Source organism: Brienomyrus brachyistius, chromosome 8 (genome assembly GCF_023856365.1).
Source record: "Brienomyrus brachyistius isolate T26 chromosome 8, BBRACH_0.4, whole genome shotgun sequence".
Lineage (NCBI taxonomy): Eukaryota > Metazoa > Chordata > Actinopteri > Osteoglossiformes > Mormyridae > Brienomyrus > Brienomyrus brachyistius.
In genome coordinates this window covers 11,908,229-11,926,874 of record NC_064540.1, presented here as the reverse complement: position 1 = coordinate 11,926,874, position 18,646 = coordinate 11,908,229, and the positions used below count along the sequence as shown (strand labels likewise).

At 41.8% G+C, this 18,646-nt stretch overlaps 2 protein-coding genes across 7 annotated transcripts; both read right to left on the bottom strand.

Annotated features, from left to right (window-relative positions):
• Positions 1-278: 278 nt before the first annotated feature.
• On the bottom strand, positions 279-9,530 carry rem1 (RAS (RAD and GEM)-like GTP-binding 1). The gene is made up of 5 exons (XM_049023562.1): positions 9,299-9,530; positions 8,052-8,376; positions 4,009-4,091; positions 2,396-2,603; positions 279-2,043 (listed from the first exon to the last, which is right to left on the bottom strand). Exons 2-5 carry the CDS (start codon positions 8,374-8,376, stop codon positions 1,766-1,768), a joined length of 894 nt encoding a protein of 297 aa, XP_048879519.1. The 5' UTR covers positions 9,299-9,530; the 3' UTR covers positions 279-1,765.
• Positions 9,531-10,212: 682 nt separating this feature from the next.
• Positions 10,213-16,451, bottom strand: c8h20orf96 (chromosome 8 C20orf96 homolog). Of its 6 annotated transcripts, none has more exons than XM_049024077.1 (10): positions 16,401-16,451; positions 15,944-16,030; positions 15,676-15,814; positions 15,277-15,374; positions 14,991-15,149; positions 14,753-14,852; positions 13,901-14,082; positions 13,470-13,550; positions 13,248-13,366; positions 10,213-10,393 (listed from the first exon to the last, which is right to left on the bottom strand). In XM_049024077.1, exons 2-10 carry the CDS (start codon positions 16,001-16,003, stop codon positions 10,333-10,335), a joined length of 999 nt encoding a protein of 332 aa, XP_048880034.1. In that variant the 5' UTR covers positions 16,004-16,030; positions 16,401-16,451; the 3' UTR covers positions 10,213-10,332. The 6 variants fall into 6 exon arrangements, with proteins under 6 accessions (XP_048880034.1, XP_048880037.1, XP_048880039.1 ...); XM_049024080.1 differs by having other exon boundaries at positions 13,925-14,082; XM_049024082.1 differs by having other exon boundaries at positions 13,943-14,082.
• Positions 16,452-18,646: the final 2,195 nt, after the last annotated feature.

Sequence of the window (18,646 nt, the reverse complement as noted above, 5' to 3'; positions counted from 1 at the left end):
ATAACAAGTCCTTCTCTGTAGATTACCATGGGTGTTTTGATGTGTGTTGATTATCTGCTTAGAAGTAACTGAAACATTTTTTGTATTACCACAAAATACTCACAAGTCGCCAATACTCACAAAATCAGAAGAGCCAGAAAATTTTCACATAACTAAAGCCAAATGGATAAAAGTGAAATATGTTTTCTTTGCAGTCTTATGCCTTCTGCTTGGTAGATAAATACAAAATGAACTTATCACAGTATAAACAAGCTATTCTTGACCTAACGACACACATCTGGAGTATGTTGCTTTTATTTGGATTAACTTATTTTCCTTTCAGTTTCTGGGCTAGTCACACAATTTCTTTTAATACAAAAAGTTTTTCCAGACAAAAAAATCCAACAAAACTTAAACAGCTTTATTATAAAAAATTCTAGACATTATGTATTTACAAAAACCACAGCCACAATCAATATGTACAAAAAAAAATATTGCTCGCATGTTGCATGTTTAGAAGGAAAGAAATATGTCATAAGTTTAAAATATCTTTCAGAAATACATTTTTACTTGTTTTTTTTTGTTGTGGCCAAGCTGAATCACTCATAATAGCTACAAATTGCTCGGCTGTCAAATGACTGAAAGGAGGAATGGAAGGGAATGAAAAGGGAAAAAAACATTGACTCATACCAGGTAAAAAAATGCATCGTTGTATCCAGATAAGTAAAAGAATTTCTCATTGAAGCTGATGAGTATAAGTTGGTGTCGTGAGTATTTTTGGGGTCAGCAGTGATTCACAGGCCTTTCTGATGTTCCAGTGGCTGGCCAAGAACTCCACTGCACACGTCTCTCAATCCATTATTCTAAGCTCATCAAATCATCAGTTTTGAATGAGCCTTGGAGACAATGCAGTCTGATCGATGAATTGTCTAGGAAATTCCTCAGTTGTTAAGCAGGAAAATACAAAAAATGAAGGAATCAGAATATCTGAGTGGATGAACTGAAATGGCTACACCAAATCTTTTCAGGATCCCCTTCTTTAGTAAAGACAAGTTTTTATTTCAAAAAGTACTTTAGAAACGTTTTGGCTGTGCCTAAGGGCAGGCGAGCATTGTTTGTTCAATGCTCAAACAAAACGAACATCTTCTGACTGAAAATTTTAGTCTGGAGTCTAGTCTATAAAAAATACAGAGACCCAAAGCTCTCCTAGTAAAGACTACAAAAGCACCTTAGAATATACAATAATCGTTGAAAAAATGTATATTCAGAAAAAGTTAATGCAGAAACCAGATTCTCTTCAGAAAGATTAGTGAAAAATAAAACTCTGACCTGGTACAGGGTGTGAATAGACGAGGCAAACATCGATAAGGAGCCCCTTTCGCTAAGACTTTTGTGGAATTTGTAGTCAAATGCTTTAAGTTCTTCACAGAGCCCAAAAACGTCTGGGCATCGATTAAAAAATGTTTGATGTCTCTTCAGCCTAATGGACTCCACTCGATTAATCAGCTCGAATTCCAAACACCTTTCAGAAACGGGACTGAATTATTTTTCCTATGATTTTGGAATAATAAAATAAATATCCTCCTATCTTATACAAAAGGTTTAGATAACCAGTCAAACAGATCTGGGCGACGAAAGAAACAAGAGTTGCCTCCATTCTCAGTGTTTCTTTAACTGCAGATAAGGAAGCGCTCACTTGGATACGCTGTTAATTTACAGCAGGCTCCGAGAATCCAAACGGCGACAGACAGGGTCAGGAGGGAACCTGTGGGTGCTCCTCGCATGACTAGAGGACGGAGAGGTCGTGGCATGACTTGGAGCGCACTTTCAGTGCCATCTTTTTGTTGTTCCTGGCAACGAGGCGGTCCAGGAACCGCCGAGCCTTCTTGGTGACGCTCTCCTTACGCTGGTAGACGGACCTCCGGCGCTCGTTGGTCTCTTTGCTGTCTCGCCGCAGCCGGATCTGCCGAACGATGCCCTCAAACAGCTCCTGCACGTTGTGGTGCAGTGAGGCCGACGTCTCGATGAACTTGCAGTCGAACACCACGGCACACGCTCGCCCTTCTGCAGGGGCCAGGTGACACAGGGGGAAAGAAGAAAAAATGAAAACACTGTGTCACATCCTCTGTTTTTCCATCTCGGTTTCCATTTGGCATCATCAACCGGCTATTTGGCAGACCTATGATTAGCTAAATCAGTGCCATTAACAAATATGGAATGGCTGAGGGTAACTAAGCAAAGGTTGGAAAGTCCCCTGAGACTACATAGCCATCATTTTTTTACTCTTCACAATTTGCTTAAACTAAACTTCTACCAAAGGGTACAGACTCCATTTAAGAGTATAGCAATGCTTTATGGGACCTATGCAATAAAAGCACTAGATTTTCAACTCTTTAAGGTTGGGTGACTGACTTACCCTCAACGGCGACCTCCCGACACCTGACCAGGTCACTCTTGTTGCCCACGAGGATGATGGGGATATTGTCGGCCTGCCGGATGCGCCGCAGCTGAATGCGCAGCTCTGAGGCACTCTCAAAGCTGGAGCGGTCAGTTATCGAATAGACGATGACGTAGGCGTTGCCTACTTGCATGCAGTAGTCCTGCACCCACTTCTCGTCCTGCTCCTGGAACAGATGTTGAGGCTTTTCTTAACAAATCTCTACCTTTATGCATCATATTATGGCTACTACTTTGTTGACTCACTTGCATAGCTTTCAGTTTTATTTACTTAACCATTAATGGGGGGTGCGGTGGCTCATTGGGTAGCACTAGGTTGTGGGTTTGGTTCCCAAACCCAGTTGTGTCTGTGTTTTTGTGTGGGATTCACTCAGGCACTCGGTTTCCAGCAACAGCCGAAAAACACACAGCTAGGTGAGCTGGCGTCTAAAACGCATGCATGTTCTCTGTGACGGATTGGCACCTCATCAAGGGTGTCCCCAGCCACGTGCCCAGCACTTCCTGGGATATGTTCCCAGATCTCCCTGACTCTACACATGACAAACGGTCATGGAAGACGGACGGATGACTGCAACTATCAATATAAAAAGGTATTCAGTTATTATTTAACAATTTTACTGAGCAATTCCTTATTCTCAATGGAGCAAGTAAGGACCATTATGGCAGTCATGCATTTTTAAGCATTAGGCACCTAGTTCATGAGGTACGTGAGGTAACCCAGAATGCCCTTCAACTACCAGGAGTTTCACAGCACCATAATATTGCAGCACCCTTGTGAATCGATACAAAATGAAACATTTTTAATGGTTGTACAAACCTTCACATCCCACCCCCCAATCCCCAGCTGTTTAATCAATACTATCCAAACGAGCCGCCCCCTGGCGACGTTGTAGCCTACATAAGCGCAATACAGACGAGCGCTCTCCCGCAGCCTTTGCTCAACTTTGGCCGAGGACCATGGATTTTTGCTATGGGCTACGGCTACAGCAGGACAGATTTTTCCATAACATAACATGAAGGACAAAGAGGCCTTTAGACTTAGCCTGACACTGCTTCTCAGCCCACTTCCTTTCACACAATCACGCGCGCACACAAGTCCAGTTTCTGTTAGCTGTTTCCAACGTAGCTGTTTTATACGCACAGGAGTTATTTTCTAAATGTTTCAGTATTACCTAATACCACTCAAGGCCTACCGCTGTAATGTACCAGGCCGAGGGCTTTCGGAGAATTAAATGAAACATTAAAGGTCTTGTGAACACCTGGTCTTAAAATGCAAATAGCTTTTCCACATCTCTATAAAACAACGGGGAAACGAGCCAAGGTCATTTTCCACAGGATTTCAACACTTCAGTGAAGGAAACCAAAGAACATGGTTCCGTCTAAACAGAGAAGACCCTCCTCATTTCATGTACAGCAGGGCAGCATACTCACTCACTCACTCACTCACTCACTCACTCACTCACTCACAGTTACAAACAATACATTTGAGAAACAAAAGTAATCTAGTACCTAGTAACTGGCATTTTCTTATCTCAGACATCCAGCAGGTCTGGGGGGGGGGGGGGGTTTTACCTGTTTTTCAGTCTCCCATGTGTCCATCACGACAAGTGTGGCCTCCTCCCCATCCACAGTCAGCGTCCTCTCGTAAGTGTCCTCTGAAACAGCGGGGATAAAGCAAGCGGTCTTCATGGAGAAAAGTGTAAGGAGATTATTTTCATTTTGCAGCACAGCATAAATGTCACATTACCAGTCATCTGTGTACATAACCTGACTGCCGCAGAGTCCACATGACATTGTTTGCCCTTGAATAAGCATGAAGTTCTAATTTGCCTAATTTCGTTTGCCTTGATGATTCCAGCACAACCAAACACTTATGTGGTTAAAACAGCCTCCACACATGTAGCTCCGCTCTGCTGGGGGACGTGTTGAGGCATTCATTACCGTCAGGCTGCACCAACTCACATTATCTTAGCATGCACTCCAATCACAGCCTGCTTAGCGTTATGGAAAACAAATGGCAGAAGACAGATGCGTTCTGCAAAGCTGTGGCTGGTTTAGTCTAAGATCCACTGTATTTTTTTAACCAAACTTCTGACAGCAAGATCAAAACATACTTTGCCAAAGAGCAAAAGGACCCTGGTCCCATTTTCCACTTCTAACCTTCTCTCACTTAAAAGTGCACTTATGAGGCAATTATGAAACAGGAACAACAATATTAACACAGGTGCTGAAAGACATAATGTACCAATCAGAATAACATCTGTTTTAACTAAATCTGCTGCTATCTGACCTAAAAGACGATCAAATAGATCCGTTATGGAAGTAATAAGCCCTCTTTCTGTTGACATGGAAACGTACCGAAATCACAACATTCATAACTAAAAAGTCCTTTGCAAACCAACTGCAATAACACATTATAAAAAAAGTTACTCATTTTTTCACCACTTACTAAAAAAAAAACATATTAAACTTGTTCAGATTCTTATAAACAGAAGTAAAAAGCATTTCTGGTATCTGTAAATTTCTACAGTTAATTAAGTAACTCAATTTTAATAGATGCTAAACACTTCCACGTTTACAAAACTCTATTTACAAAACATATTGCCTATTTTTAAATGAGAAGTTGGCATAGTAATAGTATTTCAACTAAATATAGCATTCAATAAATAAAACAAACAAGTCTGGATCTGTAAGAGAGGCCGGTAGAAGGAAATATTTACATAGTAAAAGTCCGCATTAAGAGTGACGCATTTTGCAATGTGACCACTAAGTAAGGACAGAGAATGAACTATGAGCTCATGTAATGTGGTGGGGCAGGTAGGTTCAGAATACAAGATTAAGGATTAGAGTAGCAGGCAATGGAACGGGATGTTACAGAAGGATACTGCATGGGGCAGCTTTGCTGAGGACTGGGTCAGAACAGAAACATCATCGACTGGAGGATGGAAAGTCCGGCTCGGCCAGTTCCTCCCTCGGTGTCCGGCAGCTGGGCCAGTGCCCGGTTGTCAGGCCACTGCAGCTTTCCTAAGAGCCCGGTAACCGGCCTGAATGCTTCCCACACACCAGTGACGTTTCCGATTCACTATAACCCGGCTCTGTCTGGGCATATCTGTGCTGAGGCGTGCTTTGCCCACTGTCCTCTAACGTTTACGACCGGCACGCATGGAGAGACAGCTAAACTAACCCATTTAAGACCTTAATAACTTCAATTAAAAAGTTAGAAACAAAAAAACTCATGATACCTGATACAATGAACCCGATAAAAATAAAGTCACTACACTGCATTCTTCACGCACTGGCAAATATATAACTATTGATCTTAAATTATGTTCTTCAAAAGTTTTGAAAATTCATCCATGTGGTGGTGTACCTGCTTGTAATATGCAGGGCAAAGAGGCTTAATATCTTTTTAATCCGTTTAAAAAAAAAAATGTAATCCTTGCAGCAAGAGGAACAATGCGAAACATGAAACAATATGTCCTCCAATATATAGTCACTGGGGTACATTAAAAGCTGTAGAAGTTTCCTTCAGTAGTGTTGAAGACTTTTTGATGTAAACACTTAATCCCATTGGAGGACGTGGTCGCCCCCCCCAATCCTCAAGGCCCGAACAATCATCTCTTCCATTGTGCCTCAGATCCTGTGATTCAAATATTAATTTCATCCAGGTTTGTATACTGCAATTTTCCCTCTGGAGTTTAAAGAAAATCTCAAACGCCAGTTAGGCACATTCCTATAAATCAATGTTACTTAAAATACCAGGCTGAGGTATAGAACTGCTTCTGTATTGGCTATAGTACCCGCAACTCACAAACCATACCCTGTCATGTGGCTGTTAACATCCCTCCCTGTGGTTCCTGCCCCCTGCACTGTGTGCATGGTGGTGCCAATTCAGCTGGATTACTGTTCAATGTGCAAAACCTACACGAGCACAAGGGAAAAAAATAGTATTAAAATCTGATCTGAACTGAATCTATTTTGGGCAATGTGGTAGTGCAGTGGGTCACACCGCCTCACACCTCTGGGTTCGAATCTCGCACACACCCAGGCTTGGACTAGCAATAAAAAGTGGCCTTGGACTTTGGGGTCCCCCACAGCCCCATAGTAAATTTTGCTGACTGGGGGAGGGGGACCCCCCAACTTCTGCAGAGAGATATATTTCACTGACCCAGGGCGAGGGAGTGAGAGAGCATGATAAATTTTCCACTTAGACTTGTATATGATAAAGGGGGGGCACTCTAAAAACTGCCAGATGGCCGATCCAGCCCTGCACACTCCCTGTGTGTGTGTCCTGTGATGGACTGGCATCCCATCCAGGCTGTGAGCTTACCTAGGGTTCCCTCGGTAATCGGCACCAGGCCCCCCGTAACACTCTCCCAGGTGAGTGTTTGGAAGATGGGTGCAGTCTGATCTCTGCCATAGTAACACAGAACAAGCTGCAGAACTCACACTGCAGAAATCGCCAACAGTTCACCAGCTTAGAACCGGCCACTGCGACACACACCATTTCTCTGCGGCTCACTTTCTACACCGTTACTCCTCAGTTTTGTTTAACGTCCGTGTCCTGGGCTCAGGGAATCTTTGCCTCTGCTTTATTTGGTCTTCATACCTTCCAGAAGATAAATGAGGACAGCACACCTCTGGAAGTGTGGTCTGCTGAGAGTAACGTGACAGTGGTTTTGCGGTGTGCTCGACGTGCTCAGGCAGCAAGCTTCTCCTGACACATTGATCTGACAGATGCCCCAACACCCGCTCTCATTTGCAATATATCAAGCAGACTACTAAGACCAGGGCAGTACTCATTCTACCATCCATATTCCGTACAAAATATGTCTAGTAGCAATTTAAAAGCACATTAAGTATGAAAGTTCTTCAAAAGTACAAAAGTTGTCAACATAAAAATAAAGCTGCTATTCAAACACAAATCTATAGTCTTAAGTATTATGTTTCTTAAGTATTATGTACTGGTGATTCTGCCAGATAATCAACGAGTATTAGAAATTATCCTGCTATGCCCAACATGACAGACATAAGACCACTCAAATGGGGTGGATTTTTGACAAACATAAAATTATCTAAAATTATATTGGGTATAAGTGATGTACAAAATCAGGGGGACTTTCAATAGAGGTGTGCACACATGCGCACAGGTTTGTAATTATAACTTTGTGGGGACTTTCCATTCAATTCTATGGGGGAAAACTCTTATCCCAACAATGACAACCCTAACCCCTACCCAGCCTTAACCCTGACCATAAGAATCCAAAAAAATAGGAGATATTTGGCATTTTTAGTTTTTTTTATTGCATTCACATATTTTTATAAAATTATTCTTGTGAGCACCAAAAAATGTCATCAAAAGGTAAAAAGTAACAGGTTTTTAATCAAATAGCGGGGAAATCTGGTACCCACAATGTAATAATTACAAAAACGCTCATATGCACGCACGCACGCACGCGCAGATACACACACTTACACTTTAAACATCCCAGAAAAAAAAAATTACGAGGTTATAAGAATGAAAACCTACCAATCATAAAATTACTTTTCATAACTACAATGCGATAGGCAAAGTAGACCTCTTAATAATGAATGGCAATAATTAAAGAGCGTACCTTCTATACATTCATTGGCATCCTGTATGCCAGCGAAGATATTGGCCAGGCTGGACTTTCCCACTCCGTGATCGCCCAGCAAAACGACGCGGTAGAGGTGGTCCGCACCGGAGCTGTCCGAACCCTCGGAGCCAGAGGTCCAATGTCCGCGGCAGTGAATAGCCCTGTCGCCGGAATGGTAGGAGGCGGACTGGCCGAGCGCCGGGTGGTGGGGCTCGGCCGGCGGATGTCTGCTCCTGGCCCCGCTCTGGTGGGACGCGGGGATTGGCGTACTGGCCCTTCTCCGTAAGGTCTCCTTAGTGTCCCTCTCCGTGTTCAGTGTCATCTTGGGAAAAACAAAAAGGCACTATTTTTTTTTTGTAAAAGAAAAAACTTTTAAACAGTTATGGAAAAGAACCGCACCGCAATTACTCCAGTGCTTAGGACACAAAAAGTTGTGCTAAAAAGAAGTTAAAATTACTTCAATTAACCAGATTTCAACAAAAAGATCTGAAGGTTTCATTTGCTCAGACACGGTTTATAATATTATCTGATATTATCTGATACTTCAAAACAGGGGTAACTGACTAATTTTTATACAGCCAGCCTAGCAACTAATCCAACTAATGTAACTAAAGCATCTGCTTTCCTAATAGTCACTTCAAACGGAATCGCCAGACTTCGCCGTAACTAAGTCCCGGTTTTGTATATCGGCGATTCCGCAGGACACCGACGGGCTCCTGCCCCGCGGCGGGCTTTTCAAGGCTCCGGCCGCCGCCGTATCGGGTTGCTGGCGGGGCGCCGTAACGGGACACCCCGGCGGAGTCATGGTAACGGACGGCCGGGCAAGCGAGCTGCACACAGTTGTTAAAAATTTAGCAGCGGGCACCGGATAGCGGGGCTCCGCATCCCCGCGCCTCCCATCTCGCTCACATAGTAATTAGGGGTTTAAAAGGGACCTGGATGCGCGGCGCTTAATTGATTCATTGCATTACAGCGTAAGTTAAAACTTCCAGGGGAAATTCTTATCTGCGACTGCCGACAACGAAACTTTTGACAGCGGGATTAATTGTAGGCCTATTTCAAACTGTAAATAACTTACGGATTTTACACCTAATTACGTAAACGCAGAACTTTACATATCAATGAAGTTGTTATTAAACCATTTATATTATGTTCTATATATGATGCCTTAGTCACGTAATTTCGAAATGAGTTCGCGTGAAACAGCGACGCAGCACAGGTGCCGCGCACTTCCAGCGTCTCACCGGTGCGGTAGCGGTGCGGCGCTCGCCGACTGCGGTGTCAAAGCTGGCGCTCGCCGCTCACTGCACGCGTCCTGCCGCTCCGATCCCTCATTCTCGGCCGTGTTGCAGTACGGGTCTGTGCTCAGGGAGTTAACTCTATATTAATTTATGAGCCCACCCCAACTCAATGACGTGCAATATAAGTCACTTCCTCAGAAATCTGTGCGAACTTTTCTGCTTTTCATGCAGCCTTTTTCCCCCTCAAGCTTTTACACGTTGTAACTTTCTGAACTGTACTCTAAATTCTAAATAAATAATTACTCTATCTAAAACATGAACATTCATAGTTCCCCACAGTTAATTGTCTTAAGATTCTTTTCGTATTCCCAGCATTAGTAGTGCACAGCTTCGGATTTGTTTTAAACGGAATGCCATAATAAATGTGCGGTTTTACTATATTCATCGCGATCGACACCGATACACTCAAAAAGTTGCTGCAAAGTTTTAATTTAATTTAATTTAATTTAATTTAATTTAATTTAATTTTATGTAATTAAAGCAATTTATTATTTGTTTCTATATATTTTCACCCAAATCCGTAGCCACGGGCGAGCTGGGGGTTAAATTCAAATACAGTTCCCAGTATACATTCCTTTACCATGAAATGAGATTGTGTGGCTCCACTAAACCACTTCCAACTGAAACAACAACACTAATCAGACCGGTAGCCCGAGAAATGATGCCATGAATGATATCGATATTTACAAAGCCACTACTCACATTTGAAAACAGAATATTCAAAATAGTGATATTAATATAACGGGCATAACGTGCACACACTACAAAATTGGCTTTAATGATATTAATATTAAATGTCTTTTAACATTTTTTTTCTCATAAAGTTATAAAATATGTTATGGAAAAATGCACAAATGTCCTTAAAAATTATGTTTTTATTAAGACCTTAAGGTGACCCATGTGGTTTGTAAAAAGGCGCCTAAGGAGTGTTTGAAATTGGACGGACATAAAGGCAAGTCCTTCTTGATGTGGTCCAATTAAATAGGAAGCCATTCTTCTCTGGGAATGTCTATGTTCACGTCCATATCTGGAGTACATCTGCAATGAAGAGACAAGATGATGAACAAATACAGAAAACTGCTGTCAAATATGGAATTGTACAAACGACATGAAAAATCTTCAGCAGCTATTGGCTTATTCCAGTAGTTCTCAAAGTCGGTCCTCGGGCCCCACTGCCCTACTTGTTTTCCTGCTATCCCTGCCCCATACACAAGTCCCAGCCCCAGTCATCAAGTGGATAAATCTGTCACACAATGCCAAAGCAATCCATTTAAGATAAATAAATATTTAATACATTAGTACCCGGTATCTGTTTCTACAAATATACAAATACAGTAAATACTCCAGACAACTTATTGAAAAGTTATTGAAATAGAAAGATCATTTACTTATTATATTCCTTTTTCTATATATATCTTTAAACATTAAACTGACTCATTTATAATGTACTGTCAGTCCAAAGAAATGCAAAACATTCAAACCTTGCTTGAAATTTATACTGTCAACATGAACAGTGAAATAAAATTGTACTGATTAAGCAAGTCACCCTGTACAGTCTGTAGACCTGCCTGACACCTTGTGCAGGCTGTAACCCTGTCTATCGCCATGCGCAGACTGTAGCCCTGTCTATCGCCATGCGCAGGCCGTAGCCCTGTCTCACTTCCTGCGCAGATTGTAGCCCTGTCTATCGCCATGCGCAGGCCGTAGCCCTGTCTGACTTCCTGCGCAGACTCTAGCCCTGTCTATCGCCATGCGCAGGCCGTAGCTCTGTCTACTGCCCCATGTAGGCCAAGGCCCTGTCTAACTCCCTGTGCTGCCTGGTATTAGGCTCCAGGCCACCTTCTGAGACCCTCACAGGGTAAGAGGGTGAGAGACAGACCAATGATTAAGAGAGTGATTCCTATCAATTCATAAACACATATCAGATGAAATGAAAAACAGTGAGTAAATAAAACTTGTTGGAAAGAAGTGCAATAAGACATAATATGTCACTCGGGACAAAAAAAAAACAGCCTGACATTTGTCTTCCTATGGGAGGCTGTGTTGTATCATGGGAAACAGGAAGACTTGCCAGAAGACACACACTTTTTTTTTACTTGTGACCTCTGACAATAACAGAGTGAGGGAAAGCAGTCGGTTTGTCTGAAGTCATCTCACTTACCAACTAAGCTACTGTAAGGTGGAATTTCAGAGACATTTCAGGGAAGATTTCCCAATTTCATCATTTCATTATCGTTCATGGGAACCAACCTTCTGTTCAATATTCCTCTTTCTAATACTTAAGTGTTACTTGTTGTTTTGTTATTGTGAATTCTACATTATGTTCACCTTTACAAAGTGACTGTCAAACAGTGAGTATGCCAAATAAGTGCAATCGTATGGATAAACAACAAAATGTCATCTTGTTTTGGAACAAGCTGTTGGAAATTCAAAGCCCTTATTAAGCTTTAATGACACATTAGGATTTCAGCACAAGGAGCTCCATGGTCCTGCCTGGTCCTTCATGTATCATTAAGATGCCTCTCAGAGACTTTTCCAAAACTGTAATGCTATATACGCTGTACGTTGTCGCAGTACCATGTCCATTGGAGAGGAAAATGGTAATTCCAAACAAAAGTGTGTTAGGAAAGTTCCACAGCGCCACAAGGGAGGGCTGTGTATAGCTTAGATATACCTTTTACATAAATTATGAGTATGACATTGGAAAGGACAGTAACAGTCTGCAGCTGCCTGTCAAGGAACGTTCTCAGCATTTATATTCATTCCGACAGCAGTCCCCAATGAGTTCATCATGTTTCCACATAAGTAGTAATGGCCAGACAAAAGGCATCATCTGATAGCCAATGAAAACCTAAATGACCTTCTACACAAACAGGTAGAAGATGCAGCTATATTTACATTATTTTATGACATGTGTATTATGATATAGGATCCAGGCCCCCTGTGACCCTGACAGGACTGGATGGATTATGATATACTGGCAATGTAATTATGAACACATGGCCTACTTGACCAGATCCTTAGGTGTATGGTGCCTGCACCGCCGTCTAAAGAGAGGAGACCATTAACTTGAGGGATTGAAGGTAGTCGGGGTTAAATGTAAGTGAATGAAGATAAAGCCCATTTAACCTGGGGTGCTTTAAATCAGACAAGTTATCCGGCTAAGCAAGAAATCTGGCCTTGTGATACAGGCCCCCTGTCATGACAGATAGCTCATTATTCACGCTGCTGTCAAGTTACAGCCTCACAGCAATAAGGGAATATGCTACCGCCATTGATCAGAAAGACAAATCATGTATAATGAATTCATATTAAAGGGTTCTATCAAATAAGATAAAGACATTTTGGATTAAGTCTTTAAAAATGAAAAGCCCCAACATTTCATTATAGAAAGAAGTCTGGGAAAAAGTGTTTGAACGCAAATGTCTCTTTCTGTTTGAACGCATGATCTACGATGGAAAACGCACATATTCTTTTACGCATTGCACAGTGCCAGAAATCCAAAGAAAACAACCCTCCCCTCTCCCAAACACGCACACAGTACTAATAGAATTCCAAAATGTCACTGTTTTGCTCCTTTCATGGAACAACATGAGAAATGTGATTGACGAAATCTCAAGCAGACAAAAGGGGCTATTACATCACCTTCCCAGAATAAATGTAATGGTGTTTAACCACGTGGTTTTAAACTGAATAATGTATGTTGCTCAAAATATAGATTAACATTGTTTCTTACTTTTTCCACTGTTTTGAAATCGAATCCATACTGGGGGAGAATGGTTTAAATAGCTTAAGGCAGATACAGAGTGTAAGGGGTTTGGAATTTCAGGGTCTGACTGTGTAGGACTGAGGTTATATACAGAGGCTGGTGTCCATTGGGGCTGCCACATACTTGTGTGTCCTGGGGGGTCTTCGTTGTGAGGCGTCCTTGCTCACACTCGCTCCTGACTGCTTTAGCTGCTTGATATCCTCCTCCACTTCCCTGCTGGCCTCCTCAAGCTCCCTAATGACCTGCGATGACCAACATCAGTGTGAAGGAGGGATCCTATCAGGCAGGTCATTAAGCTCAGAATTACACACTTGCTGATATTACACAGAGTAACAAATAGCGTACCTTTTTGTGAAGGTCAGTTTCTTTCATTATTTTGTCATGTTCTGCCATGGTCTGGGAAAGGCTAAGAGTAACACTGGACAGCTAGAGTGGAAATATAATGACCATTAAAAATGATTATTAAAATAATGCTTAATTCTTAATTGACTTATTTTACTTGCTTAATACTTAATTATACTTTATACAGTGCACACTTTTGCAACTATGGTGGAATTTGTTACTTCAAATATTTGTTCTACTAATTATTTATTTAGTTTTCTCGTGAATTTTCTGCAAGGTCATATTAAAGATGGAAAAACGATTGAAATGATTTATCTTGATTTCTAGGCTTCACTTTCCAAAAACCTACAATTTCAATAAAGGTGAGTAGATTTTTTATATCCACTGTGTGATGTAAAAGTTAGATGTTACCGGCCGTGGCAAAGCATGGTTACCCGCTGTAAGGGGGTATCTGTTACCTTCCTCGATTCCTTCACCTGCTCAACCTCCCTTCTGAGCTGAGCGATCCTCGATTCATTTACATGGTACTGCCTGTCCTTGTAGGTCCTCAGTGAGTTTACTTCAGCATGGGTTTTCACCACCTGCAGCTCCATCTCTTCAAGCTGCCCCTGAAGTTCTGTCCAATCAGAACATGGGGGCGGGAAACATTGGCAGCCATACAAAACACACCAAGGACCTCATTACAGTGATCAAGGGACACAGACAACACAGAGAGAAATGCTGAAGAAAATAAAAGACATATGACTGTTTCACAAGTGGTATAAAAACTTTGAAACATCTTTTTAAAAGTGGGGGACATGTCACATATTTACAGTGTTGAGGAAGTTACTAACAAAAATAATCCATTACAGACATCGGTGGAAAGTTCAGGTCCAGAAAGTACAAATCCAGAGCAAGGTTTAATTTCAACCAATCAGGTGAGGATAAAGAGTCACAGTTAGTCACAGTCAAAGTGGTTGGTTGAAACAAAACCTTGCTTTGGATTTGTACTTTCTGGACCTGAACCTACCACCTCTGTCTTTCATGGATTGCTTTTGTAACTTCCCCAACACTACATACTTATCAACCAAGGGCATCGATTTGGATAAGGATGGTATGGGCATGTCCCAACCAGTACTGGGGGAGTACCGTGTAATCTAGGGGGACGGGGGGGTTTGGAGCTGATTTGGTCCCTACCAGTGTTGAAACCAAACTTATGCCCTTGTTCTCAGCCTGTTCATCTATTATTATTTGATAATATCCTGAATATCCAGAATTAAACAAATTGTCTGTTTTTTCCAGATTACCGCAGATGGCTTCCTTTGCCTCTCGTTCCGCATCCTCTAATTCCTCTTTGGCCTTTTTCACCTCTCTTTGACTCCAGCCTTTTAAAGCTACGATAGATCTCTGAAGTGCAAACGATAGAGAAAAAGGTATCAACAAGAAACCACTCATGTGACTTACCAAAAATATAGATAAATCTGAGATTCTGACATTTCAGGAAAGAGGACGATCCTATGCCGTTTGTGCTTCAGAAATTCACACCTTGAGTTTCTCGTGCTGAAGGATACGGTCCTGAGCACAGCTGAAGGAGCACATCTCGGTACGAGCGATCTCCCCGAACTGCTGACAGTTCATGGCCAGGAGATGGGCACAGTGCCTCTCCAGCTCTTCCACTGCTGTCTTTCTTGACTGGATGAGCAACTGAAAGGAAAGTAGGACCCAAAGATCTACCTAAAATTAGCATCGTGCAAATACATCACTGTGAAGTCAACTGACCAGTACACATTGTAAGCAACTTGATGGCTTCACCTCAACTTTGCTGACTTACCTTAAGTATTTTGTCATTTTCGTTCCATGGAAAGGTGTCTTTCACCATCTCTTTCTTTCCTGTGCGTTGAACCAAAGACCTCAATGATTCGTCAGGGGCTTCAGTGGACAGAAAAGTAGTTAGGCAGGAAATTATAACAGTGAGGTTGTGCGGTAACTATGGGGATATAGAAGCCCTGGTTAGTGGACTCCTGTTTAATTTTCCCAGAGCACATGGGTAAGATGAGGGTAGCCAGTGGCATGGTATTAAGCACCTTCATTTATTTTTGCATCTCCCTTAACAAGGAACCATGTCAATATTGATGTTTTACTGGATAAATTAATGGATGTAAATATCCAAAAGAAAAAAATAATGACACATTTCATGACGTTTTGATGAATCCTGTAGTTGCCCTCTCACCTGCTCTGGTGTTGTTTTGCTGGTGCACAGAGGGGGCGCCCCTGTGTCTATAGGCATCACTCTTGGGTGGGACAGCAGGAGCACGTGCCGTGGGCAGGGGAGCAGGGCGCCTGCTGTACCGCGCCCACCTGCTGTAATCCTAGAGCAGAGGAGATCTTTATTGGTCGTTGTATCACGCCGGTGTTACACACCAGCTTCAATATTGCAGGCGCGTGCTTTCAAACTCACGCTTAATATCTATGTAAATAGTGAAAAAGCACAAACTCACCACTTTCTGAAAACATTCCTTAAAGGGGAATATTACATGGTTTGGTAATGATGTGGTCATCGTCGTTTTTGTGTCTTAAACTGCAAACTGCAATGCAAAAAAAAAACAGACACTTGACCAGTATTACTCTCCACTGGCACTTGCTTCCCCATTAATCTTAATAATATTTAATAATATTTTGTAGCTGAATTAAACGCATAACCTTTCCCTTTTCCTGATATCAAGTTGAAAAGTAAAAAATGTAAACGGCAGAACGTCGTATTACCTAGACTACCTCAACGCATCTCATACAAACAACTGTATATTTTTATCTCAATGATATCTTTACGTGTCTGTTTATAACCTACCGAGCTGCTCTGTTCAGCAGTAAGAATAACATGAAAGATATAAATAAAACCAACAGTAACTATTCCACATACCCACTCCAGTTTGTAATTTCCTTAAACTAGGTACTCACTGTGTTCCAGGAAAAAAAAGAACGTGTTTTGTTTGGAAACACGTTTGCTATGGAAACGTTTTATGCAAAAAGTTGTGTGTTACTGCCATCTATGATCTTAACGTGATATAACAGTTTCAAGTTTGCAGTGGAAAACGTATCTTCTCCGTATACTTTGTGTATGTGCTTATTACAAAATCTTATTACAATTCATAATATAGCTAAAGGTATATTAATGTTTTAATAAAAAAAAACTAATGTCGTTGAAATTCCTATACTATTCCATAACGTCACCATTCCATTTATTAAGTCCTACGTCCGCAACTTTCAAAGTACATGGAACAACCAATTCTCCGGTCTGGACAATTGAGATAGTATCTTGAGCAAAAAAGATTTCATTTATTATTTAACGTTTCATATTACGAAACGCACATGATGTCCAAAATTTCTTTTAATCTCCATCCATCCATCCTTCTATCCATCCATCCATCCATCCATCCATCCATCCATCCATCCATCCATTTTCCAAACCGCTTATCCTACTGGGTCGCGGGGGGTCCGGAACCTTTCCCGGAAGCAATGGGCACGAGGCAGGGAACAACCCAGGATGGGGGGGCAGCCCATCGCAAGGCACACTCACACACCATTCACTCACACATGCATTCCTATGGACAATTTAGCAACTCCAATTAGCCTCAGCATGTTTTTGGACTGTGGGGGGAACCCGGAGTACCCGGAGGAAACCCCACGACGACATGGGGAGAACATGCAAACTCCACACACACGGAGACTTGAACCCGGGTTCTAGAGGTGTGAGGCAACAGTGCTAACCACTGCATCACCATGCCGCCCCCTGTTAATCTTCACGTTTAAGTAAATACTGAATTTCTCCAGCAGGGGTCACTGTGTATAGTTGCGCAACTGAATAGGCGCTGATGATCAGTCAGCAAAAGTATAGGCATCTCACAATTACTCATAATCACTCAATATTTAAAATTTACTGTCACAATCTGTTACCATTTGAGTTATGGTCCATTCTAGAAAAGGTCTTGCAAATTTTTATAATCTGATTCCAAAAATGGGAAGAGGTGTCTGATCAACTAAATTAATTCACATTCAGCGGCAATGCTATCCGCTGTCCCCCCTACACAGCCAGTTACGTTACCAGTTAAATTATCGGACCCACCTTCTCAATATCATCTCTTTCCTATAATGTTTTCCATCTACAGTTAAATTAAAAATTGTCTATGCAAATAGTTTTTTCATTACAGGTGACACGTCAAAATATACAATACCACCTGGAACCAATAGAGGGCCTCCCCTTGCAGCCTCCCCTCATTACAATTGCCTTTAGTTCCTACTACAATGAAACTGGCTCCTGTGACAATCATCCCAGGAAAGGAGGACCATGTGCAGCCTCTGCTGCAGTTGACAAGCATATTAGTATCATTAGCCTATGAAATTGCCAGTTAACTGCACCACAGATTTATAGCTAAAATAAATAAATGATTGATGGTTGTCTAGCATGCAGAAAACAAATCTGAGCATCAACTGTTCAGAGGAAATTGCATGAATCAGGATTTTATGGTACAGTTGCTATAAGGAACCTATTCTGAGACACATAAATAATAAGTAAGGATTGGTTTTGTCAGAAGAATGCAGCCAATGTAAGCTAGAACACTGGAAATCTGCTATTTGGTTAGACAAGTCCAAATTTGAAATGTTTGGCTCCTGCCGTTGAGTTTTTATGAGACACAGAAAAGATGATGCCAGTACGTGTGGTCTCAATCGGTGTGGGACAGTGAGTCAGTGTAATAGTGTGGCACAGTGAGGCAATGTAATGGTGTGAGGCAGTGTAGCAGTGTAATGGTGTGTGACAGTGTAATGGTATGGGACAGTGTAGCAGTGTAATGGTGTGTGACAGTGTAATGGTATGGGACAGTGAAGCATGCAATGCAATAATGTGGGACAGTGAGGCAGTGTAATGGTGTGCGGCAATGAGGCAGTGTAATAGTGTGAAACAGTATAATGGTGTGAGAGTGAGACAATGTAATAGTGTGGGACAGTGAAACATGCGATGTAATGGTGTAGCACAGTGAAGCAGGCAGTAAATTTGTGTGGGACAAGGAGCAGTGTAATGATGTGAAACGGCGGCAGTGTACCAAAATGATTATCACCGAATAAAGCTCAGCTATCATGTAAGATTTTCTTCTGGGATAGAAAGGGTCTGGGAAAGGACAGTTAGTGATTAAACTGAACATAGTGGA